Here is a 27,023-nt window from a genome sequence, read left to right as displayed (position 1 = left end):
GCCAGAAGTGCAGGCAGGGGGAGAAGAATATTACCCTGCAACAAATGTCATGAGCAGGAGTGTGGTGGAGTCTCCTTCTTTGGAGGTTTTTAAAGAGAGGTTGGATGGCCACCTGTCAGGAGTGCTTCGATTGTGCATTCCTGCATTGCAGGGGGTTGGACTTGATGGCCCTTGGGGTCTCTTCTAACTCCATGGTTCTATGATTCTAAAGGGGGCAGACCTATCCGGGGCTACTAGCTGTGGTGTCAAAAGGGAACCTCCACATTCAGATGCAGTCAACCTCTGAATACCAGGGCCAGGAGGCAACATCGGGAGAAGGCCTCAGCCTCAATGCCCTGTTGTTGGACCTCCAGAATAACTGAAAACATGAAGGTGCCTTATACTAAATCAAACCATTGACCCATCAGCCAGTATTAGATTGGCAACAGCTCTCCATGATGGTGGACTAGATGGATCCCTGATCCGACCCAGCAGGGCTCTTCTTACGTTCTGGTTACATTAATATGTAAAAGTGGTGAGAAAATGAACCCGTTCCTTGTCTGTGGTGTTCTGTAGCCAGTTTGGTCAAGAACAGAGGGATCAGCCACCAGTTCTTGAAAGTCCCCGAAGGGAAGGTTGGCAAGATGGTTATGTGAATGAATCCTGGAATGATTGGGAAGATCTGAACCGGAGTCTTTTAGGGCATATGCAACATTAGCGTGGCAGTCTTGTCACCCCGTTTTCTTGTAAGGAAGATCTACTGACGTTGATGTGTTTTATTCCCAGTGCCAGGACCTGGTAGGCAGGGCCAAGCTAATTTGCTTTAAAAGTTCCTGCAGCCCTGATGTAGCCCAAGCTGGTCAGATCTCAGAAGGCAAGCAGAGCTGGCCATGGATGGGAAGTCCCGGGTCCAGTAAAGTAATGACCTCTAAAGCATCCTATTTAACAATCTTGAGGTGAACCATGTGGAGGCAAACTAAAATAGAGAACAACCCATCTAAGGTTCTTTGGGTCCCCACTGAAGACTTTGTGCCCTCGGCCTGACCCACCTCACAGGGCTGTTGTGAGGAGAGGTGAACCAGGAAAGCCTCTTTGGGTCCCCAATGGAAACTTCGCACACCCTTGGCCCAACCCACCTGGGAGGGTTGCTGCATGGCTAAAACAGGGGAGAGGGGATCCCCGTAAGCTCTTTGGGGTCCCCACTGGCCAGAACGTCCATCAAGTCCATGAAGAGAGGGAATATTCCACATGGAGATCCTCTCTTTCTAGAGAAAGCCGAGCGCAGGGCCACAATCCAGCCAGGGAGGAACCAGCTCCACTCCTGCCAAACCGAGCAGCAGATGATGGGGAAATAGAAGGGGAAGGGTTGCGGGGACGCGTGCACGGGGGCGCGCGCCCGGGCATGCAACTTTCTTCCACTTTGTCTGGCTTCCCCTTCGCCTCTGCTGGCCAGGCACCGCTGGGGGCCGGGGGGGGGGGGGGCAGCCGTCGGAGGGGGGCGCGGGCGCCTGGAAGGGGCGGGGGTGGAGCGGAGGGCGGTCCCGGGGCGGGGCGGGGGTGGAGCGGCGTCCGCCTCCCGCTGGCTCGGCTGGGCCGGCCCACGCGGTGCCCGGAGGCGTGGAGGAAGCGAGCGGGCCGAGCCGAGGGGCGACCAGTCGGGGGAGCTGGGCGGAGGGCGCGGCGGTGGCGGCCGCTGCCGGGGGATGCGCTGCCCGGGCGGCGTCGGAGGGCTCCGGGCGCTGCTGCCGGGGCTGGTGCTGGCGTTGCTGTGGCTGGCCGTGCCCGGCCGGGCGGGGGCGCCATCGGAGCTGCGGGTGCGAGTGCGGCTGCCGGACGGGCAGGTGACGGAGGAGAGCCTGCAGGCCGACAGCGGCGCCGACTGCGTGGGCCTGGAGCTGCGCAAGGGCGACGGCACCCTCGTCTCCCTGACGGCCGACTTCAAGCAGGTACGGGAAGGAGGGGGTTAACTCGGCACCGGGGTTAAGAGGCAGAGGTGACCTCCCCCCCCCGTTCTGTGGTCATCCCTTCCTCTCTACCCCCGCCCAAGAAGCTCAGGGCTGCGTTGAGGGGTCCCCTCCCATTTTCTCTGCACAACGCTCCTGCGAGGTAGGTTAGGATGGCAAAAGATGGCTCAGGATGGAGACCGATTTTGAGCCCTGCTCTGAGTCCATCCTTCTGCAGGTGAAGGGAGGAATGAACTCCTAAAGAGATGAAGAAGAGAAGAAGAAGAGTTTGGATTTACACCCTGCCTTTCTCTCCTGTCAGAAGGCTCAAGGCGGCTTACAAACTCCTTTCCCTTCCTCACCCCACAACAGACACTTTTCAGGGGCTGATAGAGTTCCATAGAGCTGGGACTGGCTTCACCCAGCAGGCTTCATGTGTAGGAGCAGGGAATCAAATACAGTTTCTCAGATAAGAGTACGCGGAGCAGGGAATTGGTTCTCCAAATTAGAGTCCACCACTCTTAACCGCGGCACCACGGCTGGCTTGGGCAAGAAGAGGCTCAGCTCCAAACGAGAGACTCAACCTGTTCCCTTATTCTCAAGGAAATACATCTCAAGTTAGGGTCAGTTCTCATGTACTGTCCCTATGTACTGTCCCTTATTTCTCACCCGTGTCCTACACAGAGCAATCCTACTTGTTTGTTTCACTAGTTTGTTGATTCTAAGTAGCAGCAGAAGCTGTCCCCAGATACCACAGGCCAGTTCAGAAATGTCATAAATAAATAAAATAAAAACTTCCACCTCAAATCATGTAACTCACAGGTGTCAAACTCGCGGCCCTCCAGATGTTATGGACTACAGTTCCCATCATCCCCTGCCAGCTTCATGCTGGCAGGGGATGATGGGATGGTGGGGGGGGGGGGGGGGGGGGGGGGGAAGTGGGGGGGGGGGGGGGTGGGGGGGGAAGGGGGAGGAGGGGGGGGGGGGTGGGGGGGGGGGGGGGTGGTGGGGGGGGGGGGGTGGGGGGGGGGGGGGGTGGGGGGGGGGGGGGGTGGGGGGGGGGGGGGGTGGGGGGGGGGGGGGGTGGGGGGGGGGGGGGGTGGGGGGGGGGGGGGGTGGGGGGGGGGGGGGGTGGGGGGGGGGGGGGGTGGGGGGGGGGGGGGGTGGGGGGGGGGGGGGGTGGGGGGGGGGGGGGGTGGGGGGGGGGGGGGGTGGGGGGGGGGGGGGGTGGGGGGGGGGGGGGGTGGGGGGGGGGGGGGGTGGGGGGGGGGGGGGGTGGGGGGGGGGGGGGGTGGGGGGGGGGGGGGGTGGGGGGGGGGGGGGGTGGGGGGGGGGGGGGGTGGGGGGGGGGGGGGGTGGGGGGGGGGGGGGGTGGGGGGGGGGGGGGGTGGGGGGGGGGGGGGGTGGGGGGGGGGGGGGGTGGGGGGGGGGGGGGGTGGGGGGGGGGGGGGGTGGGGGGGGGGGGGGGTGGGGGGGGGGGGGGGTGGGGGGGGGGGGGGGTGGGGGGGGGGGGGGGTGGGGGGGGGGGGGGGTGGGGGGGGGGGGGGGTGGGGGGGGGGGGGGGTGGGGGGGGGGGGGGGTGGGGGGGGGGGGGGGTGGGGGGGGGGGGGGGTGGGGGGGGGGGGGGGTGGGGGGGGGGGGGGGTGGGGGGGGGGGGGGGTGGGGGGGGGGGGGGGTGGGGGGGGGGGGGGGTGGGGGGGGGGGGGGGTGGGGGGGGGGGGGGGTGGGGGGGGGGGGGGGTGGGGGGGGGGGGGGGTGGGGGGGGGGGGGGGTGGGGGGGGGGGGGGGTGGGGGGGGGGGGGGGTGGGGGGGGGGGGGGGTGGGGGGGGGGGGGGGTGGGGGGGGGGGGGGGTGGGGGGGGGGGGGGGTGGGGGGGGGGGGGGGTGGGGGGGGGGGGGGGTGGGGGGGGGGGGGGGTGGGGGGGGGGGGGGGTGGGGGGGGGGGGGGGTGGGGGGGGGGGGGGGTGGGGGGGGGGGGGGGTGGGGGGGGGGGGGGGTGGGGGGGGGGGGGGGTGGGGGGGGGGGGGGGTGGGGGGGGGGGGGGGTGGGGGGGGGGGGGGGTGGGGGGGGGGGGGGGTGGGGGGGGGGGGGGGTGGGGGGGGGGGGGGGTGGGGGGGGGGGGGGGTGGGGGGGGGGGGGGGTGGGGGGGGGGGGGGGTGGGGGGGGGGGGGGGTGGGGGGGGGGGGGGGTGGGGGGGGGGGGGGGTGGGGGGGGGGGGGGGTGGGGGGGGGGGGGGGTGGGGGGGGGGGGGGGTGGGGGGGGGGGGGGGTGGGGGGGGGGGGGGGTGGGGGGGGGGGGGGGTGGGGGGGGGGGGGGGTGGGGGGGGGGGGGGGTGGGGGGGGGGGGGGGTGGGGGGGGGGGGGGGTGGGGGGGGGGGGGGGTGGGGGGGGGGGGGGGTGGGGGGGGGGGGGGGTGGGGGGGGGGGGGGGTGGGGGGGGGGGGGGGTGGGGGGGGGGGGGGGTGGGGGGGGGGGGGGGTGGGGGGGGGGGGGGGTGGGGGGGGGGGGGGGTGGGGGGGGGGGGGGGTGGGGGGGGGGGGGGGTGGGGGGGGGGGGGGGTGGGGGGGGGGGGGGGTGGGGGGGGGGGGGGGTGGGGGGGGGGGGGGGTGGGGGGGGGGGGGGGTGGGGGGGGGGGGGGGTGGGGGGGGGGGGGGGTGGGGGGGGGGGGGGGTGGGGGGGGGGGGGGGTGGGGGGGGGGGGGGGTGGGGGGGGGGGGGGGTGGGGGGGGGGGGGGGTGGGGGGGGGGGGGGGTGGGGGGGGGGGGGGGTGGGGGGGGGGGGGGGTGGGGGGGGGGGGGGGTGGGGGGGGGGGGGGGTGGGGGGGGGGGGGGGTGGGGGGGGGGGGGGGTGGGGGGGGGGGGGGGTGGGGGGGGGGGGGGGTGGGGGGGGGGGGGGGTGGGGGGGGGGGGGGGTGGGGGGGGGGGGGGGTGGGGGGGGGGGGGGGTGGGGGGGGGGGGGGGTGGGGGGGGGGGGGGGTGGGGGGGGGGGGGGGTGGGGGGGGGGGGGGGTGGGGGGGGGGGGGGGTGGGGGGGGGGGGGGGTGGGGGGGGGGGGGGGTGGGGGGGGGGGGGGGTGGGGGGGGGGGGGGGTGGGGGGGGGGGGGGGTGGGGGGGGGGGGGGGTGGGGGGGGGGGGGGGTGGGGGGGGGGGGGGGTGGGGGGGGGGGGGGGTGGGGGGGGGGGGGGGTGGGGGGGGGGGGGGGTGGGGGGGGGGGGGGGTGGGGGGGGGGGGGGGTGGGGGGGGGGGGGGGTGGGGGGGGGGGGGGGTGGGGGGGGGGGGGGGTGGGGGGGGGGGGGGGTGGGGGGGGGGGGGGGTGGGGGGGGGGGGGGGTGGGGGGGGGGGGGGGTGGGGGGGGGGGGGGGTGGGGGGGGGGGGGGGTGGGGGGGGGGGGGGGTGGGGGGGGGGGGGGGTGGGGGGGGGGGGGGGTGGGGGGGGGGGGGGGTGGGGGGGGGGGGGGGTGGGGGGGGGGGGGGGTGGGGGGGGGGGGGGGTGGGGGGGGGGGGGGGTGGGGGGGGGGGGGGGTGGGGGGGGGGGGGGGTGGGGGGGGGGGGGGGTGGGGGGGGGGGGGGGTGGGGGGGGGGGGGGGTGGGGGGGGGGGGGGGTGGGGGGGGGGGGGGGTGGGGGGGGGGGGGGGTGGGGGGGGGGGGGGGTGGGGGGGGGGGGGGGTGGGGGGGGGGGGGGGTGGGGGGGGGGGGGGGTGGGGGGGGGGGGGGGTGGGGGGGGGGGGGGGTGGGGGGGGGGGGGGGTGGGGGGGGGGGGGGGTGGGGGGGGGGGGGGGTGGGGGGGGGGGGGGGTGGGGGGGGGGGGGGGTGGGGGGGGGGGGGGGTGGGGGGGGGGGGGGGTGGGGGGGGGGGGGGGTGGGGGGGGGGGGGGGTGGGGGGGGGGGGGGGTGGGGGGGGGGGGGGGTGGGGGGGGGGGGGGGTGGGGGGGGGGGGGGGTGGGGGGGGGGGGGGGTGGGGGGGGGGGGGGGTGGGGGGGGGGGGGGGTGGGGGGGGGGGGGGGTGGGGGGGGGGGGGGGTGGGGGGGGGGGGGGGTGGGGGGGGGGGGGGGTGGGGGGGGGGGGGGGTGGGGGGGGGGGGGGGTGGGGGGGGGGGGGGGTGGGGGGGGGGGGGGGTGGGGGGGGGGGGGGGTGGGGGGGGGGGGGGGTGGGGGGGGGGGGGGGTGGGGGGGGGGGGGGGTGGGGGGGGGGGGGGGTGGGGGGGGGGGGGGGTGGGGGGGGGGGGGGGTGGGGGGGGGGGGGGGTGGGGGGGGGGGGGGGTGGGGGGGGGGGGGGGTGGGGGGGGGGGGGGGTGGGGGGGGGGGGGGGTGGGGGGGGGGGGGGGTGGGGGGGGGGGGGGGTGGGGGGGGGGGGGGGTGGGGGGGGGGGGGGGTGGGGGGGGGGGGGGGTGGGGGGGGGGGGGGGTGGGGGGGGGGGGGGGTGGGGGGGGGGGGGGGTGGGGGGGGGGGGGGGTGGGGGGGGGGGGGGGTGGGGGGGGGGGGGGGTGGGGGGGGGGGGGGGTGGGGGGGGGGGGGGGTGGGGGGGGGGGGGGGTGGGGGGGGGGGGGGGTGGGGGGGGGGGGGGGTGGGGGGGGGGGGGGGTGGGGGGGGGGGGGGGTGGGGGGGGGGGGGGGTGGGGGGGGGGGGGGGTGGGGGGGGGGGGGGGTGGGGGGGGGGGGGGGTGGGGGGGGGGGGGGGTGGGGGGGGGGGGGGGTGGGGGGGGGGGGGGGTGGGGGGGGGGGGGGGTGGGGGGGGGGGGGGGTGGGGGGGGGGGGGGGTGGGGGGGGGGGGGGGTGGGGGGGGGGGGGGGTGGGGGGGGGGGGGGGTGGGGGGGGGGGGGGGTGGGGGGGGGGGGGGGTGGGGGGGGGGGGGGGTGGGGGGGGGGGGGGGTGGGGGGGGGGGGGGGTGGGGGGGGGGGGGGGTGGGGGGGGGGGGGGGTGGGGGGGGGGGGGGGTGGGGGGGGGGGGGGGTGGGGGGGGGGGGGGGTGGGGGGGGGGGGGGGTGGGGGGGGGGGGGGGTGGGGGGGGGGGGGGGTGGGGGGGGGGGGGGGTGGGGGGGGGGGGGGGTGGGGGGGGGGGGGGGTGGGGGGGGGGGGGGGTGGGGGGGGGGGGGGGTGGGGGGGGGGGGGGGTGGGGGGGGGGGGGGGTGGGGGGGGGGGGGGGTGGGGGGGGGGGGGGGTGGGGGGGGGGGGGGGTGGGGGGGGGGGGGGGTGGGGGGGGGGGGGGGTGGGGGGGGGGGGGGGTGGGGGGGGGGGGGGGTGGGGGGGGGGGGGGGTGGGGGGGGGGGGGGGTGGGGGGGGGGGGGGGTGGGGGGGGGGGGGGGTGGGGGGGGGGGGGGGTGGGGGGGGGGGGGGGTGGGGGGGGGGGGGGGTGGGGGGGGGGGGGGGTGGGGGGGGGGGGGGGTGGGGGGGGGGGGGGGTGGGGGGGGGGGGGGGTGGGGGGGGGGGGGGGTGGGGGGGGGGGGGGGTGGGGGGGGGGGGGGGTGGGGGGGGGGGGGGGTGGGGGGGGGGGGGGGTGGGGGGGGGGGGGGGTGGGGGGGGGGGGGGGTGGGGGGGGGGGGGGGTGGGGGGGGGGGGGGGTGGGGGGGGGGGGGGGTGGGGGGGGGGGGGGGTGGGGGGGGGGGGGGGTGGGGGGGGGGGGGGGTGGGGGGGGGGGGGGGTGGGGGGGGGGGGGGGTGGGGGGGGGGGGGGGTGGGGGGGGGGGGGGGTGGGGGGGGGGGGGGGTGGGGGGGGGGGGGGGTGGGGGGGGGGGGGGGTGGGGGGGGGGGGGGGTGGGGGGGGGGGGGGGTGGGGGGGGGGGGGGGTGGGGGGGGGGGGGGGTGGGGGGGGGGGGGGGTGGGGGGGGGGGGGGGTGGGGGGGGGGGGGGGTGGGGGGGGGGGGGGGTGGGGGGGGGGGGGGGTGGGGGGGGGGGGGGGTGGGGGGGGGGGGGGGTGGGGGGGGGGGGGGGTGGGGGGGGGGGGGGGTGGGGGGGGGGGGGGGTGGGGGGGGGGGGGGGTGGGGGGGGGGGGGGGTGGGGGGGGGGGGGGGTGGGGGGGGGGGGGGGTGGGGGGGGGGGGGGGTGGGGGGGGGGGGGGGTGGGGGGGGGGGGGGGTGGGGGGGGGGGGGGGTGGGGGGGGGGGGGGGTGGGGGGGGGGGGGGGTGGGGGGGGGGGGGGGTGGGGGGGGGGGGGGGTGGGGGGGGGGGGGGGTGGGGGGGGGGGGGGGTGGGGGGGGGGGGGGGTGGGGGGGGGGGGGGGTGGGGGGGGGGGGGGGTGGGGGGGGGGGGGGGTGGGGGGGGGGGGGGGTGGGGGGGGGGGGGGGTGGGGGGGGGGGGGGGTGGGGGGGGGGGGGGGTGGGGGGGGGGGGGGGTGGGGGGGGGGGGGGGTGGGGGGGGGGGGGGGTGGGGGGGGGGGGGGGTGGGGGGGGGGGGGGGTGGGGGGGGGGGGGGGTGGGGGGGGGGGGGGGTGGGGGGGGGGGGGGGTGGGGGGGGGGGGGGGTGGGGGGGGGGGGGGGTGGGGGGGGGGGGGGGTGGGGGGGGGGGGGGGTGGGGGGGGGGGGGGGTGGGGGGGGGGGGGGGTGGGGGGGGGGGGGGGTGGGGGGGGGGGGGGGTGGGGGGGGGGGGGGGTGGGGGGGGGGGGGGGTGGGGGGGGGGGGGGGTGGGGGGGGGGGGGGGTGGGGGGGGGGGGGGGTGGGGGGGGGGGGGGGTGGGGGGGGGGGGGGGTGGGGGGGGGGGGGGGTGGGGGGGGGGGGGGGTGGGGGGGGGGGGGGGTGGGGGGGGGGGGGGGTGGGGGGGGGGGGGGGTGGGGGGGGGGGGGGGTGGGGGGGGGGGGGGGTGGGGGGGGGGGGGGGTGGGGGGGGGGGGGGGTGGGGGGGGGGGGGGGTGGGGGGGGGGGGGGGTGGGGGGGGGGGGGGGTGGGGGGGGGGGGGGGTGGGGGGGGGGGGGGGTGGGGGGGGGGGGGGGTGGGGGGGGGGGGGGGTGGGGGGGGGGGGGGGTGGGGGGGGGGGGGGGTGGGGGGGGGGGGGGGTGGGGGGGGGGGGGGGTGGGGGGGGGGGGGGGTGGGGGGGGGGGGGGGTGGGGGGGGGGGGGGGTGGGGGGGGGGGGGGGTGGGGGGGGGGGGGGGTGGGGGGGGGGGGGGGTGGGGGGGGGGGGGGGTGGGGGGGGGGGGGGGTGGGGGGGGGGGGGGGTGGGGGGGGGGGGGGGTGGGGGGGGGGGGGGGTGGGGGGGGGGGGGGGTGGGGGGGGGGGGGGGTGGGGGGGGGGGGGGGTGGGGGGGGGGGGGGGTGGGGGGGGGGGGGGGTGGGGGGGGGGGGGGGTGGGGGGGGGGGGGGGTGGGGGGGGGGGGGGGTGGGGGGGGGGGGGGGTGGGGGGGGGGGGGGGTGGGGGGGGGGGGGGGTGGGGGGGGGGGGGGGTGGGGGGGGGGGGGGGTGGGGGGGGGGGGGGGTGGGGGGGGGGGGGGGTGGGGGGGGGGGGGGGTGGGGGGGGGGGGGGGTGGGGGGGGGGGGGGGTGGGGGGGGGGGGGGGTGGGGGGGGGGGGGGGTGGGGGGGGGGGGGGGTGGGGGGGGGGGGGGGTGGGGGGGGGGGGGGGTGGGGGGGGGGGGGGGTGGGGGGGGGGGGGGGTGGGGGGGGGGGGGGGTGGGGGGGGGGGGGGGTGGGGGGGGGGGGGGGTGGGGGGGGGGGGGGGTGGGGGGGGGGGGGGGTGGGGGGGGGGGGGGGTGGGGGGGGGGGGGGGTGGGGGGGGGGGGGGGTGGGGGGGGGGGGGGGTGGGGGGGGGGGGGGGTGGGGGGGGGGGGGGGTGGGGGGGGGGGGGGGTGGGGGGGGGGGGGGGTGGGGGGGGGGGGGGGTGGGGGGGGGGGGGGGTGGGGGGGGGGGGGGGTGGGGGGGGGGGGGGGTGGGGGGGGGGGGGGGTGGGGGGGGGGGGGGGTGGGGGGGGGGGGGGGTGGGGGGGGGGGGGGGTGGGGGGGGGGGGGGGTGGGGGGGGGGGGGGGTGGGGGGGGGGGGGGGTGGGGGGGGGGGGGGGTGGGGGGGGGGGGGGGTGGGGGGGGGGGGGGGTGGGGGGGGGGGGGGGTGGGGGGGGGGGGGGGTGGGGGGGGGGGGGGGTGGGGGGGGGGGGGGGTGGGGGGGGGGGGGGGTGGGGGGGGGGGGGGGTGGGGGGGGGGGGGGGTGGGGGGGGGGGGGGGTGGGGGGGGGGGGGGGTGGGGGGGGGGGGGGGTGGGGGGGGGGGGGGGTGGGGGGGGGGGGGGGTGGGGGGGGGGGGGGGTGGGGGGGGGGGGGGGTGGGGGGGGGGGGGGGTGGGGGGGGGGGGGGGTGGGGGGGGGGGGGGGTGGGGGGGGGGGGGGGTGGGGGGGGGGGGGGGTGGGGGGGGGGGGGGGTGGGGGGGGGGGGGGGTGGGGGGGGGGGGGGGTGGGGGGGGGGGGGGGTGGGGGGGGGGGGGGGTGGGGGGGGGGGGGGGTGGGGGGGGGGGGGGGTGGGGGGGGGGGGGGGTGGGGGGGGGGGGGGGTGGGGGGGGGGGGGGGTGGGGGGGGGGGGGGGTGGGGGGGGGGGGGGGTGGGGGGGGGGGGGGGTGGGGGGGGGGGGGGGTGGGGGGGGGGGGGGGTGGGGGGGGGGGGGGGTGGGGGGGGGGGGGGGTGGGGGGGGGGGGGGGTGGGGGGGGGGGGGGGTGGGGGGGGGGGGGGGTGGGGGGGGGGGGGGGTGGGGGGGGGGGGGGGTGGGGGGGGGGGGGGGTGGGGGGGGGGGGGGGTGGGGGGGGGGGGGGGTGGGGGGGGGGGGGGGTGGGGGGGGGGGGGGGTGGGGGGGGGGGGGGGTGGGGGGGGGGGGGGGTGGGGGGGGGGGGGGGTGGGGGGGGGGGGGGGTGGGGGGGGGGGGGGGTGGGGGGGGGGGGGGGTGGGGGGGGGGGGGGGTGGGGGGGGGGGGGGGTGGGGGGGGGGGGGGGTGGGGGGGGGGGGGGGTGGGGGGGGGGGGGGGTGGGGGGGGGGGGGGGTGGGGGGGGGGGGGGGTGGGGGGGGGGGGGGGTGGGGGGGGGGGGGGGTGGGGGGGGGGGGGGGTGGGGGGGGGGGGGGGTGGGGGGGGGGGGGGGTGGGGGGGGGGGGGGGTGGGGGGGGGGGGGGGTGGGGGGGGGGGGGGGTGGGGGGGGGGGGGGGTGGGGGGGGGGGGGGGTGGGGGGGGGGGGGGGTGGGGGGGGGGGGGGGTGGGGGGGGGGGGGGGTGGGGGGGGGGGGGGGTGGGGGGGGGGGGGGGTGGGGGGGGGGGGGGGTGGGGGGGGGGGGGGGTGGGGGGGGGGGGGGGTGGGGGGGGGGGGGGGTGGGGGGGGGGGGGGGTGGGGGGGGGGGGGGGTGGGGGGGGGGGGGGGTGGGGGGGGGGGGGGGTGGGGGGGGGGGGGGGTGGGGGGGGGGGGGGGTGGGGGGGGGGGGGGGTGGGGGGGGGGGGGGGTGGGGGGGGGGGGGGGTGGGGGGGGGGGGGGGTGGGGGGGGGGGGGGGTGGGGGGGGGGGGGGGTGGGGGGGGGGGGGGGTGGGGGGGGGGGGGGGTGGGGGGGGGGGGGGGTGGGGGGGGGGGGGGGTGGGGGGGGGGGGGGGTGGGGGGGGGGGGGGGTGGGGGGGGGGGGGGGTGGGGGGGGGGGGGGGTGGGGGGGGGGGGGGGTGGGGGGGGGGGGGGGTGGGGGGGGGGGGGGGTGGGGGGGGGGGGGGGTGGGGGGGGGGGGGGGTGGGGGGGGGGGGGGGTGGGGGGGGGGGGGGGTGGGGGGGGGGGGGGGTGGGGGGGGGGGGGGGTGGGGGGGGGGGGGGGTGGGGGGGGGGGGGGGTGGGGGGGGGGGGGGGTGGGGGGGGGGGGGGGTGGGGGGGGGGGGGGGTGGGGGGGGGGGGGGGTGGGGGGGGGGGGGGGTGGGGGGGGGGGGGGGTGGGGGGGGGGGGGGGTGGGGGGGGGGGGGGGTGGGGGGGGGGGGGGGTGGGGGGGGGGGGGGGTGGGGGGGGGGGGGGGTGGGGGGGGGGGGGGGTGGGGGGGGGGGGGGGTGGGGGGGGGGGGGGGTGGGGGGGGGGGGGGGTGGGGGGGGGGGGGGGTGGGGGGGGGGGGGGGTGGGGGGGGGGGGGGGTGGGGGGGGGGGGGGGTGGGGGGGGGGGGGGGTGGGGGGGGGGGGGGGTGGGGGGGGGGGGGGGTGGGGGGGGGGGGGGGTGGGGGGGGGGGGGGGTGGGGGGGGGGGGGGGTGGGGGGGGGGGGGGGTGGGGGGGGGGGGGGGTGGGGGGGGGGGGGGGTGGGGGGGGGGGGGGGTGGGGGGGGGGGGGGGTGGGGGGGGGGGGGGGTGGGGGGGGGGGGGGGTGGGGGGGGGGGGGGGTGGGGGGGGGGGGGGGTGGGGGGGGGGGGGGGTGGGGGGGGGGGGGGGTGGGGGGGGGGGGGGGTGGGGGGGGGGGGGGGTGGGGGGGGGGGGGGGTGGGGGGGGGGGGGGGTGGGGGGGGGGGGGGGTGGGGGGGGGGGGGGGTGGGGGGGGGGGGGGGTGGGGGGGGGGGGGGGTGGGGGGGGGGGGGGGTGGGGGGGGGGGGGGGTGGGGGGGGGGGGGGGTGGGGGGGGGGGGGGGTGGGGGGGGGGGGGGGTGGGGGGGGGGGGGGGTGGGGGGGGGGGGGGGTGGGGGGGGGGGGGGGTGGGGGGGGGGGGGGGTGGGGGGGGGGGGGGGTGGGGGGGGGGGGGGGTGGGGGGGGGGGGGGGTGGGGGGGGGGGGGGGTGGGGGGGGGGGGGGGTGGGGGGGGGGGGGGGTGGGGGGGGGGGGGGGTGGGGGGGGGGGGGGGTGGGGGGGGGGGGGGGTGGGGGGGGGGGGGGGTGGGGGGGGGGGGGGGTGGGGGGGGGGGGGGGTGGGGGGGGGGGGGGGTGGGGGGGGGGGGGGGTGGGGGGGGGGGGGGGTGGGGGGGGGGGGGGGTGGGGGGGGGGGGGGGTGGGGGGGGGGGGGGGTGGGGGGGGGGGGGGGTGGGGGGGGGGGGGGGTGGGGGGGGGGGGGGGTGGGGGGGGGGGGGGGTGGGGGGGGGGGGGGGTGGGGGGGGGGGGGGGTGGGGGGGGGGGGGGGTGGGGGGGGGGGGGGGTGGGGGGGGGGGGGGGTGGGGGGGGGGGGGGGTGGGGGGGGGGGGGGGTGGGGGGGGGGGGGGGTGGGGGGGGGGGGGGGTGGGGGGGGGGGGGGGTGGGGGGGGGGGGGGGTGGGGGGGGGGGGGGGTGGGGGGGGGGGGGGGTGGGGGGGGGGGGGGGTGGGGGGGGGGGGGGGTGGGGGGGGGGGGGGGTGGGGGGGGGGGGGGGTGGGGGGGGGGGGGGGTGGGGGGGGGGGGGGGTGGGGGGGGGGGGGGGTGGGGGGGGGGGGGGGTGGGGGGGGGGGGGGGTGGGGGGGGGGGGGGGTGGGGGGGGGGGGGGGTGGGGGGGGGGGGGGGTGGGGGGGGGGGGGGGTGGGGGGGGGGGGGGGTGGGGGGGGGGGGGGGTGGGGGGGGGGGGGGGTGGGGGGGGGGGGGGGTGGGGGGGGGGGGGGGTGGGGGGGGGGGGGGGTGGGGGGGGGGGGGGGTGGGGGGGGGGGGGGGTGGGGGGGGGGGGGGGTGGGGGGGGGGGGGGGTGGGGGGGGGGGGGGGTGGGGGGGGGGGGGGGTGGGGGGGGGGGGGGGTGGGGGGGGGGGGGGGTGGGGGGGGGGGGGGGTGGGGGGGGGGGGGGGTGGGGGGGGGGGGGGGTGGGGGGGGGGGGGGGTGGGGGGGGGGGGGGGTGGGGGGGGGGGGGGGTGGGGGGGGGGGGGGGTGGGGGGGGGGGGGGGTGGGGGGGGGGGGGGGTGGGGGGGGGGGGGGGTGGGGGGGGGGGGGGGTGGGGGGGGGGGGGGGTGGGGGGGGGGGGGGGTGGGGGGGGGGGGGGGTGGGGGGGGGGGGGGGTGGGGGGGGGGGGGGGTGGGGGGGGGGGGGGGTGGGGGGGGGGGGGGGTGGGGGGGGGGGGGGGTGGGGGGGGGGGGGGGTGGGGGGGGGGGGGGGTGGGGGGGGGGGGGGGTGGGGGGGGGGGGGGGTGGGGGGGGGGGGGGGTGGGGGGGGGGGGGGGTGGGGGGGGGGGGGGGTGGGGGGGGGGGGGGGTGGGGGGGGGGGGGGGTGGGGGGGGGGGGGGGTGGGGGGGGGGGGGGGTGGGGGGGGGGGGGGGTGGGGGGGGGGGGGGGTGGGGGGGGGGGGGGGTGGGGGGGGGGGGGGGTGGGGGGGGGGGGGGGTGGGGGGGGGGGGGGGTGGGGGGGGGGGGGGGTGGGGGGGGGGGGGGGTGGGGGGGGGGGGGGGTGGGGGGGGGGGGGGGTGGGGGGGGGGGGGGGTGGGGGGGGGGGGGGGTGGGGGGGGGGGGGGGTGGGGGGGGGGGGGGGTGGGGGGGGGGGGGGGTGGGGGGGGGGGGGGGTGGGGGGGGGGGGGGGTGGGGGGGGGGGGGGGTGGGGGGGGGGGGGGGTGGGGGGGGGGGGGGGTGGGGGGGGGGGGGGGTGGGGGGGGGGGGGGGTGGGGGGGGGGGGGGGTGGGGGGGGGGGGGGGTGGGGGGGGGGGGGGGTGGGGGGGGGGGGGGGTGGGGGGGGGGGGGGGTGGGGGGGGGGGGGGGTGGGGGGGGGGGGGGGTGGGGGGGGGGGGGGGTGGGGGGGGGGGGGGGTGGGGGGGGGGGGGGGTGGGGGGGGGGGGGGGTGGGGGGGGGGGGGGGTGGGGGGGGGGGGGGGTGGGGGGGGGGGGGGGTGGGGGGGGGGGGGGGTGGGGGGGGGGGGGGGTGGGGGGGGGGGGGGGTGGGGGGGGGGGGGGGTGGGGGGGGGGGGGGGTGGGGGGGGGGGGGGGTGGGGGGGGGGGGGGGTGGGGGGGGGGGGGGGTGGGGGGGGGGGGGGGTGGGGGGGGGGGGGGGTGGGGGGGGGGGGGGGTGGGGGGGGGGGGGGGTGGGGGGGGGGGGGGGTGGGGGGGGGGGGGGGTGGGGGGGGGGGGGGGTGGGGGGGGGGGGGGGTGGGGGGGGGGGGGGGTGGGGGGGGGGGGGGGTGGGGGGGGGGGGGGGTGGGGGGGGGGGGGGGTGGGGGGGGGGGGGGGTGGGGGGGGGGGGGGGTGGGGGGGGGGGGGGGTGGGGGGGGGGGGGGGTGGGGGGGGGGGGGGGTGGGGGGGGGGGGGGGTGGGGGGGGGGGGGGGTGGGGGGGGGGGGGGGTGGGGGGGGGGGGGGGTGGGGGGGGGGGGGGGTGGGGGGGGGGGGGGGTGGGGGGGGGGGGGGGTGGGGGGGGGGGGGGGTGGGGGGGGGGGGGGGTGGGGGGGGGGGGGGGTGGGGGGGGGGGGGGGTGGGGGGGGGGGGGGGTGGGGGGGGGGGGGGGTGGGGGGGGGGGGGGGTGGGGGGGGGGGGGGGTGGGGGGGGGGGGGGGTGGGGGGGGGGGGGGGTGGGGGGGGGGGGGGGTGGGGGGGGGGGGGGGTGGGGGGGGGGGGGGGTGGGGGGGGGGGGGGGTGGGGGGGGGGGGGGGTGGGGGGGGGGGGGGGTGGGGGGGGGGGGGGGTGGGGGGGGGGGGGGGTGGGGGGGGGGGGGGGTGGGGGGGGGGGGGGGTGGGGGGGGGGGGGGGTGGGGGGGGGGGGGGGTGGGGGGGGGGGGGGGTGGGGGGGGGGGGGGGTGGGGGGGGGGGGGGGTGGGGGGGGGGGGGGGTGGGGGGGGGGGGGGGTGGGGGGGGGGGGGGGTGGGGGGGGGGGGGGGTGGGGGGGGGGGGGGGTGGGGGGGGGGGGGGGTGGGGGGGGGGGGGGGTGGGGGGGGGGGGGGGTGGGGGGGGGGGGGGGTGGGGGGGGGGGGGGGTGGGGGGGGGGGGGGGTGGGGGGGGGGGGGGGTGGGGGGGGGGGGGGGTGGGGGGGGGGGGGGGTGGGGGGGGGGGGGGGTGGGGGGGGGGGGGGGTGGGGGGGGGGGGGGGTGGGGGGGGGGGGGGGTGGGGGGGGGGGGGGGTGGGGGGGGGGGGGGGTGGGGGGGGGGGGGGGTGGGGGGGGGGGGGGGTGGGGGGGGGGGGGGGTGGGGGGGGGGGGGGGTGGGGGGGGGGGGGGGTGGGGGGGGGGGGGGGTGGGGGGGGGGGGGGGTGGGGGGGGGGGGGGGTGGGGGGGGGGGGGGGTGGGGGGGGGGGGGGGTGGGGGGGGGGGGGGGTGGGGGGGGGGGGGGGTGGGGGGGGGGGGGGGTGGGGGGGGGGGGGGGTGGGGGGGGGGGGGGGTGGGGGGGGGGGGGGGTGGGGGGGGGGGGGGGTGGGGGGGGGGGGGGGTGGGGGGGGGGGGGGGTGGGGGGGGGGGGGGGTGGGGGGGGGGGGGGGTGGGGGGGGGGGGGGGTGGGGGGGGGGGGGGGTGGGGGGGGGGGGGGGTGGGGGGGGGGGGGGGTGGGGGGGGGGGGGGGTGGGGGGGGGGGGGGGTGGGGGGGGGGGGGGGTGGGGGGGGGGGGGGGTGGGGGGGGGGGGGGGTGGGGGGGGGGGGGGGTGGGGGGGGGGGGGGGTGGGGGGGGGGGGGGGTGGGGGGGGGGGGGGGTGGGGGGGGGGGGGGGTGGGGGGGGGGGGGGGTGGGGGGGGGGGGGGGTGGGGGGGGGGGGGGGTGGGGGGGGGGGGGGGTGGGGGGGGGGGGGGGTGGGGGGGGGGGGGGGTGGGGGGGGGGGGGGGTGGGGGGGGGGGGGGGTGGGGGGGGGGGGGGGTGGGGGGGGGGGGGGGTGGGGGGGGGGGGGGGTGGGGGGGGGGGGGGGTGGGGGGGGGGGGGGGTGGGGGGGGGGGGGGGTGGGGGGGGGGGGGGGTGGGGGGGGGGGGGGGTGGGGGGGGGGGGGGGTGGGGGGGGGGGGGGGTGGGGGGGGGGGGGGGTGGGGGGGGGGGGGGGTGGGGGGGGGGGGGGGTGGGGGGGGGGGGGGGTGGGGGGGGGGGGGGGTGGGGGGGGGGGGGGGTGGGGGGGGGGGGGGGTGGGGGGGGGGGGGGGTGGGGGGGGGGGGGGGTGGGGGGGGGGGGGGGTGGGGGGGGGGGGGGGTGGGGGGGGGGGGGGGTGGGGGGGGGGGGGGGTGGGGGGGGGGGGGGGTGGGGGGGGGGGGGGGTGGGGGGGGGGGGGGGTGGGGGGGGGGGGGGGTGGGGGGGGGGGGGGGTGGGGGGGGGGGGGGGTGGGGGGGGGGGGGGGTGGGGGGGGGGGGGGGTGGGGGGGGGGGGGGGTGGGGGGGGGGGGGGGTGGGGGGGGGGGGGGGTGGGGGGGGGGGGGGGTGGGGGGGGGGGGGGGTGGGGGGGGGGGGGGGTGGGGGGGGGGGGGGGTGGGGGGGGGGGGGGGTGGGGGGGGGGGGGGGTGGGGGGGGGGGGGGGTGGGGGGGGGGGGGGGTGGGGGGGGGGGGGGGTGGGGGGGGGGGGGGGTGGGGGGGGGGGGGGGTGGGGGGGGGGGGGGGTGGGGGGGGGGGGGGGTGGGGGGGGGGGGGGGTGGGGGGGGGGGGGGGTGGGGGGGGGGGGGGGTGGGGGGGGGGGGGGGTGGGGGGGGGGGGGGGTGGGGGGGGGGGGGGGTGGGGGGGGGGGGGGGTGGGGGGGGGGGGGGGTGGGGGGGGGGGGGGGTGGGGGGGGGGGGGGGTGGGGGGGGGGGGGGGTGGGGGGGGGGGGGGGTGGGGGGGGGGGGGGGTGGGGGGGGGGGGGGGTGGGGGGGGGGGGGGGTGGGGGGGGGGGGGGGTGGGGGGGGGGGGGGGTGGGGGGGGGGGGGGGTGGGGGGGGGGGGGGGTGGGGGGGGGGGGGGGTGGGGGGGGGGGGGGGTGGGGGGGGGGGGGGGTGGGGGGGGGGGGGGGTGGGGGGGGGGGGGGGTGGGGGGGGGGGGGGGTGGGGGGGGGGGGGGGTGGGGGGGGGGGGGGGTGGGGGGGGGGGGGGGTGGGGGGGGGGGGGGGTGGGGGGGGGGGGGGGTGGGGGGGGGGGGGGGTGGGGGGGGGGGGGGGTGGGGGGGGGGGGGGGTGGGGGGGGGGGGGGGTGGGGGGGGGGGGGGGTGGGGGGGGGGGGGGGTGGGGGGGGGGGGGGGTGGGGGGGGGGGGGGGTGGGGGGGGGGGGGGGTGGGGGGGGGGGGGGGTGGGGGGGGGGGGGGGTGGGGGGGGGGGGGGGTGGGGGGGGGGGGGGGTGGGGGGGGGGGGGGGTGGGGGGGGGGGGGGGTGGGGGGGGGGGGGGGTGGGGGGGGGGGGGGGTGGGGGGGGGGGGGGGTGGGGGGGGGGGGGGGTGGGGGGGGGGGGGGGTGGGGGGGGGGGGGGGTGGGGGGGGGGGGGGGTGGGGGGGGGGGGGGGTGGGGGGGGGGGGGGGTGGGGGGGGGGGGGGGTGGGGGGGGGGGGGGGTGGGGGGGGGGGGGGGTGGGGGGGGGGGGGGGTGGGGGGGGGGGGGGGTGGGGGGGGGGGGGGGTGGGGGGGGGGGGGGGTGGGGGGGGGGGGGGGTGGGGGGGGGGGGGGGTGGGGGGGGGGGGGGGTGGGGGGGGGGGGGGGTGGGGGGGGGGGGGGGTGGGGGGGGGGGGGGGTGGGGGGGGGGGGGGGTGGGGGGGGGGGGGGGTGGGGGGGGGGGGGGGTGGGGGGGGGGGGGGGTGGGGGGGGGGGGGGGTGGGGGGGGGGGGGGGTGGGGGGGGGGGGGGGTGGGGGGGGGGGGGGGTGGGGGGGGGGGGGGGTGGGGGGGGGGGGGGGTGGGGGGGGGGGGGGGTGGGGGGGGGGGGGGGTGGGGGGGGGGGGGGGTGGGGGGGGGGGGGGGTGGGGGGGGGGGGGGGTGGGGGGGGGGGGGGGTGGGGGGGGGGGGGGGTGGGGGGGGGGGGGGGTGGGGGGGGGGGGGGGTGGGGGGGGGGGGGGGTGGGGGGGGGGGGGGGTGGGGGGGGGGGGGGGTGGGGGGGGGGGGGGGTGGGGGGGGGGGGGGGTGGGGGGGGGGGGGGGTGGGGGGGGGGGGGGGTGGGGGGGGGGGGGGGTGGGGGGGGGGGGGGGTGGGGGGGGGGGGGGGTGGGGGGGGGGGGGGGTGGGGGGGGGGGGGGGTGGGGGGGGGGGGGGGTGGGGGGGGGGGGGGGTGGGGGGGGGGGGGGGTGGGGGGGGGGGGGGGTGGGGGGGGGGGGGGGTGGGGGGGGGGGGGGGTGGGGGGGGGGGGGGGTGGGGGGGGGGGGGGGTGGGGGGGGGGGGGGGTGGGGGGGGGGGGGGGTGGGGGGGGGGGGGGGTGGGGGGGGGGGGGGGTGGGGGGGGGGGGGGGTGGGGGGGGGGGGGGGTGGGGGGGGGGGGGGGTGGGGGGGGGGGGGGGTGGGGGGGGGGGGGGGTGGGGGGGGGGGGGGGTGGGGGGGGGGGGGGGTGGGGGGGGGGGGGGGTGGGGGGGGGGGGGGGTGGGGGGGGGGGGGGGTGGGGGGGGGGGGGGGTGGGGGGGGGGGGGGGTGGGGGGGGGGGGGGGTGGGGGGGGGGGGGGGTGGGGGGGGGGGGGGGTGGGGGGGGGGGGGGGTGGGGGGGGGGGGGGGTGGGGGGGGGGGGGGGTGGGGGGGGGGGGGGGTGGGGGGGGGGGGGGGTGGGGGGGGGGGGGGGTGGGGGGGGGGGGGGGTGGGGGGGGGGGGGGGTGGGGGGGGGGGGGGGTGGGGGGGGGGGGGGGTGGGGGGGGGGGGGGGTGGGGGGGGGGGGGGGTGGGGGGGGGGGGGGGTGGGGGGGGGGGGGGGTGGGGGGGGGGGGGGGTGGGGGGGGGGGGGGGTGGGGGGGGGGGGGGGTGGGGGGGGGGGGGGGTGGGGGGGGGGGGGGGTGGGGGGGGGGGGGGGTGGGGGGGGGGGGGGGTGGGGGGGGGGGGGGGTGGGGGGGGGGGGGGGTGGGGGGGGGGGGGGGTGGGGGGGGGGGGGGGTGGGGGGGGGGGGGGGTGGGGGGGGGGGGGGGTGGGGGGGGGGGGGGGTGGGGGGGGGGGGGGGTGGGGGGGGGGGGGGGTGGGGGGGGGGGGGGGTGGGGGGGGGGGGGGGTGGGGGGGGGGGGGGGTGGGGGGGGGGGGGGGTGGGGGGGGGGGGGGGTGGGGGGGGGGGGGGGTGGGGGGGGGGGGGGGTGGGGGGGGGGGGGGGTGGGGGGGGGGGGGGGTGGGGGGGGGGGGGGGTGGGGGGGGGGGGGGGTGGGGGGGGGGGGGGGTGGGGGGGGGGGGGGGTGGGGGGGGGGGGGGGTGGGGGGGGGGGGGGGTGGGGGGGGGGGGGGGTGGGGGGGGGGGGGGGTGGGGGGGGGGGGGGGTGGGGGGGGGGGGGGGTGGGGGGGGGGGGGGGTGGGGGGGGGGGGGGGTGGGGGGGGGGGGGGGTGGGGGGGGGGGGGGGTGGGGGGGGGGGGGGGTGGGGGGGGGGGGGGGTGGGGGGGGGGGGGGGTGGGGGGGGGGGGGGGTGGGGGGGGGGGGGGGTGGGGGGGGGGGGGGGTGGGGGGGGGGGGGGGTGGGGGGGGGGGGGGGTGGGGGGGGGGGGGGGTGGGGGGGGGGGGGGGTGGGGGGGGGGGGGGGTGGGGGGGGGGGGGGGTGGGGGGGGGGGGGGGTGGGGGGGGGGGGGGGTGGGGGGGGGGGGGGGTGGGGGGGGGGGGGGGTGGGGGGGGGGGGGGGTGGGGGGGGGGGGGGGTGGGGGGGGGGGGGGGTGGGGGGGGGGGGGGGTGGGGGGGGGGGGGGGTGGGGGGGGGGGGGGGTGGGGGGGGGGGGGGGTGGGGGGGGGGGGGGGTGGGGGGGGGGGGGGGTGGGGGGGGGGGGGGGTGGGGGGGGGGGGGGGTGGGGGGGGGGGGGGGTGGGGGGGGGGGGGGGTGGGGGGGGGGGGGGGTGGGGGGGGGGGGGGGTGGGGGGGGGGGGGGGTGGGGGGGGGGGGGGGTGGGGGGGGGGGGGGGTGGGGGGGGGGGGGGGTGGGGGGGGGGGGGGGTGGGGGGGGGGGGGGGTGGGGGGGGGGGGGGGTGGGGGGGGGGGGGGGTGGGGGGGGGGGGGGGTGGGGGGGGGGGGGGGTGGGGGGGGGGGGGGGTGGGGGGGGGGGGGGGTGGGGGGGGGGGGGGGTGGGGGGGGGGGGGGGTGGGGGGGGGGGGGGGTGGGGGGGGGGGGGGGTGGGGGGGGGGGGGGGTGGGGGGGGGGGGGGGTGGGGGGGGGGGGGGGTGGGGGGGGGGGGGGGTGGGGGGGGGGGGGGGTGGGGGGGGGGGGGGGTGGGGGGGGGGGGGGGTGGGGGGGGGGGGGGGTGGGGGGGGGGGGGGGTGGGGGGGGGGGGGGGTGGGGGGGGGGGGGGGTGGGGGGGGGGGGGGGTGGGGGGGGGGGGGGGTGGGGGGGGGGGGGGGTGGGGGGGGGGGGGGGTGGGGGGGGGGGGGGGTGGGGGGGGGGGGGGGTGGGGGGGGGGGGGGGTGGGGGGGGGGGGGGGTGGGGGGGGGGGGGGGTGGGGGGGGGGGGGGGTGGGGGGGGGGGGGGGTGGGGGGGGGGGGGGGTGGGGGGGGGGGGGGGTGGGGGGGGGGGGGGGTGGGGGGGGGGGGGGGTGGGGGGGGGGGGGGGTGGGGGGGGGGGGGGGTGGGGGGGGGGGGGGGTGGGGGGGGGGGGGGGTGGGGGGGGGGGGGGGTGGGGGGGGGGGGGGGTGGGGGGGGGGGGGGGTGGGGGGGGGGGGGGGTGGGGGGGGGGGGGGGTGGGGGGGGGGGGGGGTGGGGGGGGGGGGGGGTGGGGGGGGGGGGGGGTGGGGGGGGGGGGGGGTGGGGGGGGGGGGGGGTGGGGGGGGGGGGGGGTGGGGGGGGGGGGGGGTGGGGGGGGGGGGGGGTGGGGGGGGGGGGGGGTGGGGGGGGGGGGGGGTGGGGGGGGGGGGGGGTGGGGGGGGGGGGGGGTGGGGGGGGGGGGGGGTGGGGGGGGGGGGGGGTGGGGGGGGGGGGGGGTGGGGGGGGGGGGGGGTGGGGGGGGGGGGGGGTGGGGGGGGGGGGGGGTGGGGGGGGGGGGGGGTGGGGGGGGGGGGGGGTGGGGGGGGGGGGGGGTGGGGGGGGGGGGGGGTGGGGGGGGGGGGGGGTGGGGGGGGGGGGGGGTGGGGGGGGGGGGGGGTGGGGGGGGGGGGGGGTGGGGGGGGGGGGGGGTGGGGGGGGGGGGGGGTGGGGGGGGGGGGGGGTGGGGGGGGGGGGGGGTGGGGGGGGGGGGGGGTGGGGGGGGGGGGGGGTGGGGGGGGGGGGGGGTGGGGGGGGGGGGGGGTGGGGGGGGGGGGGGGTGGGGGGGGGGGGGGGTGGGGGGGGGGGGGGGTGGGGGGGGGGGGGGGTGGGGGGGGGGGGGGGTGGGGGGGGGGGGGGGTGGGGGGGGGGGGGGGTGGGGGGGGGGGGGGGTGGGGGGGGGGGGGGGTGGGGGGGGGGGGGGGTGGGGGGGGGGGGGGGTGGGGGGGGGGGGGGGTGGGGGGGGGGGGGGGTGGGGGGGGGGGGGGGTGGGGGGGGGGGGGGGTGGGGGGGGGGGGGGGTGGGGGGGGGGGGGGGTGGGGGGGGGGGGGGGTGGGGGGGGGGGGGGGTGGGGGGGGGGGGGGGTGGGGGGGGGGGGGGGTGGGGGGGGGGGGGGGTGGGGGGGGGGGGGGGTGGGGGGGGGGGGGGGTGGGGGGGGGGGGGGGTGGGGGGGGGGGGGGGTGGGGGGGGGGGGGGGTGGGGGGGGGGGGGGGTGGGGGGGGGGGGGGGTGGGGGGGGGGGGGGGTGGGGGGGGGGGGGGGTGGGGGGGGGGGGGGGTGGGGGGGGGGGGGGGTGGGGGGGGGGGGGGGTGGGGGGGGGGGGGGGTGGGGGGGGGGGGGGGTGGGGGGGGGGGGGGGTGGGGGGGGGGGGGGGTGGGGGGGGGGGGGGGTGGGGGGGGGGGGGGGTGGGGGGGGGGGGGGGTGGGGGGGGGGGGGGGTGGGGGGGGGGGGGGGTGGGGGGGGGGGGGGGTGGGGGGGGGGGGGGGTGGGGGGGGGGGGGGGTGGGGGGGGGGGGGGGTGGGGGGGGGGGGGGGTGGGGGGGGGGGGGGGTGGGGGGGGGGGGGGGTGGGGGGGGGGGGGGGTGGGGGGGGGGGGGGGTGGTGGTGGGGGGGGTTGGGGGGGTGGGGGGTGGTGTGGTGGGGGGAGGTGGGGGGGGGTGGGGGGGGGGGGATGGCCATGCTGGCAGGGGCTGATGGGAATTGTAGTCCATAACATCTGGAGTGCCAAAGGTTCACCACCACGGCCCTATGACATTGTCAAAGATGGTGGGAGTTAGAGAGAGAAGCCATCAGCACCCTGAGCCTGGGGGAGGGCGGTCTAAAAATTTAAAATATAAATAAAATAAATAAAACAAAATGGAGACTGAAGGGTTATGGCAGCCAAAGGCAAGGAAAAGGAGATTCATGAGGAGAAAAACATGGTTTTGTTTGGTTAGTGGCGAAGAGTTGAGGAGCTTTTGTGGGAAGGACAGTCTGGTGAAAGATCAGAAGAGAGAAATAGCGGGAACACCATGTGGAGGATCTCCAGGGGAATTTCCTCCCCTCTTGAGTCAGAGCATTTATACCTGATTTCCTATTATCAATAATACTTGAGGCAGATCATATCGTGCCAAACCCATCAAATGCGGAAACATTGCAACGTCTCTAAATCAATAATGTAAAAGAGCAGCCAGCGGCAGCTTAACATGCTTATATAGCAGTGCCAATCGCCAGCAGTAAACATTTTCTTTTTAAAAAAACTAATCAAAAAAAGCCAATTAAAGCTATTAGCAAGAGGATTTAATAAATGAACCAACAGCACAGTTTAAAGCACCAGCAGAGAAAGAAAAACGCTACAATATGTAAAGAATTCAAGCATCGACTAATCTCACGGCAGGCAGGTAGGGGCTGCCGGAGCAGGGATTTTTGCAGTCAGGGGCCGACACTAAAAAGCCCCTACCTTTCAGCTTCACTTCCACAAACTGTAGAGTTACCGACCTCAGTCTGGCAACCAGCAGCATTGCTGGGGGGAGGGGTACAGAAGGGACATGTGACATCAGAAATGTCACTGCGTCACTTCTAGGTTGTGCCTAGAATAGGTAATGCTGGAAATTACTGGAAACTAAAAACAAACAAACCATAAAGTTCCTGACAATTCCTAGAGCTCCTCATTGTCATTCCTGGGTTGCTGGCCTTGTGGCCATAATAAAATTATTCGATTTGATTGTCACTCCTGGGTTGTCCCTGGAAGTGACATTCTGGCACAGAGAGTGCAGTTTTGCTCTGGTTTTTTTTTTAATTTCTCTTCCCTCTACTCATAGCAGCGATCAGCAAGGATGCCTCCTGCCATAGTGGGTGGCTCAACAGAGTCATGTACAAAGGTGCACCAGCAGCCAGAGCAGCCCCTAAGGGGTGGAGTTGAAAGAACAGGGAGCCGAGGGACTCTGGAGTTACAGGGAGAAAGAGGATGGTGCTGACTCTCTGACCCTTTTTGCCTTCCCTCCTTGCAGGGGTGGACGGCTCCATGTTCGAGGTGCTGCCCCAGTCTGCCGACCTGCCAGACCTGCAGCGTTGCCGTCTTTGCTCGGACCGCTGGAAGGCCTGCATTTGCAGCTACTCGCTGAGCATTGAGTGGTATCCCTGCATGCTCAAGTACTGCAAGAGCCGCGATGCCACCGGGAAAGTTACTTCGTATAAGTGTGGCATCCGGAGCTGCCAGAAGGGCTACACCTTTGACTATTACGTGCCACAGAAGCAGCTCTGCCTGTGGGACGAGGAACCCACTTAGCAGGGGGGGAGCCTGGGAAGCCATTTTGGTGCCTTGGCTCTTTCCTGATGCCTCCCTCCGTGTCGTTCTGGATCACACAAGCAAGATGGCTGCCTAGAAGAGGAGAAAAGCAGCAAGGGCGTCTCAGAGGTGCTCAGTTTCATGAAGATTCGGTCCTAGCGAGTCTGGCTTCATAGCATTACGACTGTGTTTCCCTCGGACTCATGGAAGGGAACTGTGTGTCACTGGCTCAGAAACAAAGAACCATACGCACTTGAACTACACAGAGTTCTTGGAAAGCGTTTAGCCAACCCAAAACTGTTTGGCATCAGCTGTCTTGACTTTCATGTTTCTTGACTACCAAACACTATGACTTCTGCGGCTCCTTTTTAACAAAGAGATTTGAGGAAAGTGAATGGGAAGCCTTTCTTGGCCCACCTCCCAGAGTGCCCACAAAGAGCTGAAGGTCTTGCGGCGTCATAGATTTCCTCCAGCCCAACACTCTCTGCGCCTGTGTTTCTGAAAGATATAGGCAACACTAAGCTTCTATTTTCATCGGCCTCTAGAGGGAGACAAAGAGCCACTGCAAGATGGTTCCACACCTGAGACGTTGTCATGTGACACAAAGTCAAAGCAAAGGTGGAAAAGGATCCTGAACTGTTCTGTGCCTACATAACTTTTTTCAGGAAGATGGCAGCACCTGGTCAGGGGTACTAGCCTCCCGGAGCCCTTCCTGATAACTCTGTGATTGATGCTAGGGGGGACGGGGAGTCGGGGGAGGTCACCAGACTCCACCCCTGGATCCTGATTGGCTCTCTAGCACTTGATGGAGGAGGGCAGAGAAGAATGATCAACTGAAAAGTCTTCTCCTTGGCCAGGCCACTCAGTTCTTGCAAATCTGGCTTTTCTGATGCCCTATTATTCAGCCTTGCAAAACCTTCTCTTCTGTGGGGTGACGGTCAGGGTAGAAGAGAAGTTCAGGGGCCAAAGAACACACCTGAAAATTGCTGAGTGTCTCTATGCTGGTGTCGTCTTTCAACATCTGCAGCACATCTGTGCCTTTTGCCTGGAGTCCCCCACTGGGTCAAAAGCTGCCAGTCTGCAATTTCAAGGGTCCCATTTTAATTCATTGGAGCAGGGAACAAGGATGCGCTTGAGGAGAAATAGCCAGCTGGTGGTGTGGAAGTCCTTGCTGCCCTGTGCTGCTGGCAATTCCTCACTTCAGTTAGAGCAAAAGCAAAGCCTTACATGTGAAGTGTCCTTATACCAAATCGGGTCTCTGTTCTATCTAGTTCTCTGGTGTTTTCTCTGACTGACAGCAGCTCTGCAGGGTGTCCAGCCGAGGAAAGTCATTTCCAGCATCTGCCGGATGAAGCCTGCATGCAAAGCAGACGCGCAGGCAATAGAGGGAAGAGGTTGCCCATGTTCAGTAGGATGACAGTCTGTCACTCTTCGGACTTGTCACTCATGTGCCAAAATTATTCCTGACCACCTGTGCGGGAAACCTCCCCTGCTGATCTGTAGTCTCAAGCCATAAAATGGGGGGAGGGGTGCCCCTGACTATGCTAAGCCAGTGGTGGCGAACCTATGGCACGTGTGCCAGAGGTGGCACTCAGAGCCCTTTCTGTGGGCTTTTTTAGCGCGCACAAGAGTTAGATCATGTAGAGGGGGAGTGGAAAAATCACTTGCACGTGCTCACACATCTAGGCTGGCCTTGCTTCTGAGTAAACCCTCCTAGGGTCGTGATTCACCCATTCAAAGCGTTGAACGGTTGCTTCACCAAGTTTACTCCCGAGTAAAGCGTGCCTTGGAGCAAACCGTTTTTTTCTAAACTAAAACCTCAGTATTCAGGTTAAATTGCCATATTGGCACTTTGCGATAAATAAGTGGGTTTTGGGTTACAATTTGGGCACTCGGTCTCGAAAAGGTTCGCCATCACTGTTCTAAGCTGTTTTCAAGGTGGAGAGAGGTTACAGCCTTTCCTTTCCTTGGATCAGGATTACTGAAGAAGCCTCATTGTCCCTGCCCGTTGCTACCATTCTCATGGCTGCCAGCTTTCACCATCGTCCTGATGGACAACAGAGCGTAGGAGCTTGATTTCTGCCAGAATTTGTGATTAAACTGCTCCTCCCACTAGCTGGTCAGAGAGCGAGAAGTCAACTGCAGGTTTCAGAGGTGTAGCAAAATACAGTTGCAAAGAACATTGGCACCTTCCTCACCCCCAAATAGGCTTTGGGCAGGCTGAAATCCAACAAGTGAGGCCTTTCCCAGGATTCCATAATCACCTGTGGGTTCCTACCCATCTCTCTGCCCTTTAAAGGCATCAGGGCTCTGAAAGAGAAAAAGGTGCCCACAGCCCAGCTTGCATATTGCCTCTAAGACCCTGGCCCGGTTCTTAGGCTGGGCCGTCCAGACATGTGTTGGGGACATTGGAGTGAGGGGGGTGCTGATTGCTCCCCAGGGACTTGGCTGGCTGCAAGTCATCAGCACTATGGCAGGGGATGGGCTCCAATTCTTAGGCCTGACCTGCTGTCCAAGACAAGCCCCCGTATTAATGCCAGAGACATTTGGCTCGGGCACAGCTGATAGCATTGCAAGTAAGAGGGGTGC

The 27,023-nt window shown here is 82.9% G+C and overlaps 1 protein-coding gene across 1 annotated transcript; it reads left to right on the top strand.

The window, feature by feature from the left end:
- Window positions 1-1,594: 1,594 nt before the first annotated feature.
- On the top strand, window positions 1,595-25,596 carry OAF (out at first homolog). Its single transcript, XM_048513142.1, has 2 exons — window positions 1,595-1,925; window positions 24,156-25,596. Exons 1-2 carry the CDS (start codon window positions 1,683-1,685, stop codon window positions 24,432-24,434), a joined length of 522 nt encoding a protein of 173 aa, XP_048369099.1. The 5' UTR covers window positions 1,595-1,682; the 3' UTR covers window positions 24,435-25,596.
- Window positions 25,597-27,023: the final 1,427 nt, after the last annotated feature.

The sequence above is a fragment of the Sphaerodactylus townsendi genome, linkage group LG12 (assembly GCF_021028975.2).
Source record: "Sphaerodactylus townsendi isolate TG3544 linkage group LG12, MPM_Stown_v2.3, whole genome shotgun sequence".
Taxonomy (NCBI): domain Eukaryota; kingdom Metazoa; phylum Chordata; class Lepidosauria; order Squamata; family Sphaerodactylidae; genus Sphaerodactylus; species Sphaerodactylus townsendi.
Note: the sequence above shows the minus strand (reverse complement) of the source record. Positions and strands in the feature narration are given on the sequence as shown.